At 39.5% G+C, this 1,315-nt stretch overlaps 1 protein-coding gene across 2 annotated transcripts in view; it reads right to left on the reverse strand.

The window, feature by feature from the left end:
* LOC105125165 (acyl-CoA-binding domain-containing protein 4-like) overlaps window positions 1-1,315 on the reverse strand; it is a 3,738-nt gene extending 2,423 nt beyond the window's left edge. Inside the window, exons 1-2 of one of the 2 annotated variants that reach the window (XM_011025491.1) lie at window positions 897-1,315; window positions 22-426 (exon numbers count right to left, since the gene is read on the reverse strand). In XM_011025491.1, the coding sequence (XP_011023793.1) occupies window positions 22-426; window positions 897-1,028 (537 nt within the window). In that variant the 5' untranslated portion in view covers window positions 1,029-1,315. The remainder of the gene's footprint in view (window positions 1-21; window positions 427-896) is intronic. The other variant, XM_011025489.1, reaches the window with a different exon arrangement.

Genomic DNA, 1,315 nt, shown 5'->3' on the forward strand with positions numbered 1-1,315 from the left:
AGCACTGTGACTATCCCTAGAAGCAGGAATACTTCCTTTCACCACCGGAGAAGTCCATCTCATGGACTTAAGGTCTAAAACATGCAAATCGTTTAAATAATTTGCTTCACCTTCTCCGCTTCCGCCAAATACCATGATTTTGTCATCACCAATCAGTGTTGCAGTATGACTTTCGCGAGGCGAAGGAGGATTCCCTTTGCATTCAGGGCTCATCCACTCCTTGGTCCCAAGGTCCAATACATGAAGATCATTCACCTTCTTAGAGCCATTCGTGCCCCCAAACACGATCATTTGTCGGCCCACAAGAACAGCACTGTGGCTGTCTCTTGGACCAGGCCCTTGACCTGTAGTTGCCATTGTGTTCCAAACCATTGCATCTAGATTTAGCATGAGAACATCACTGAAATCCAGACCCCCGCAACATCCCTGGAATGATAATTACAAATATAAAAGATTTAGTAATTAGCATAAATAAATTTCATGAACTTGTTTCTATCATAAATAAAGTGAAAATAGAAAATAATCCGAACAAATTCTTTTATTCTTCGTATAATTATTTCTGTATCTAGAAAGAACGAGACATAGGAAAGAACTAAACTACTTGGAAAAAGTTGATGTCTTCTTTGCCAAATATACTTCATAGAAGAACACAAAGAATATGTGTGTGTGTGTGTGTGTGTGTGTGTGTGTGTGTGTAGCTGAACAGAAAGCAGAAAGAATTTGTTCTCTGCATTATGGGACATGAATCAACAGAAATGAAAGGCAAAGGATAGCAGCAAAATCAAAGTATAACTGACGAGAACAGCTCCATCAAGTATATCTAGGCAATACAAAGGATAGTTTTTCAGGGCAAAAAAAGAGTTACAGTTCATGTAGTTGAAGGAAATTATACGTACACCAAAGACATAAACAATCCCATGGGAGTAGCAAGCAGAATGACCCCATCTTTCAGAAGGGTTAAATCCTAAAACCTTAGGATAGAGCCACATTGCTTTCTTCTTTGCAGTTTCACCTCCCTGAGAGCCCATTGGTAGCCTTCTCCCCTCTTTTCTCTCCTGAGCTGAATGACTATTAATTTCTAGTTCAAAACTGGGCCTGGTAATGATCAAGAAGGTTGAAGAGAGAAAAATAGAGAGGTTCAAAAGTGGACATGAACAAACGAAGTGGTATATCAACTATCATTGTCAATAGACATGAAAAGATGGGCGCTTTCAAGTCTCAATCACTGTGTCAACCAACATCGATAGAAGGTAGTGGTGAAAGGAGCTCTCTTTTTTTCCACATGAATATTCTACCACTTCCCCTCATATGAAAA

The sequence above is a fragment of the Populus euphratica genome, unplaced genomic scaffold (genome assembly GCF_000495115.2).
Source record: "Populus euphratica unplaced genomic scaffold, PopEup_1.0 scaffold28.1, whole genome shotgun sequence".
NCBI classification, from domain to species: domain Eukaryota; kingdom Viridiplantae; phylum Streptophyta; class Magnoliopsida; order Malpighiales; family Salicaceae; genus Populus; species Populus euphratica.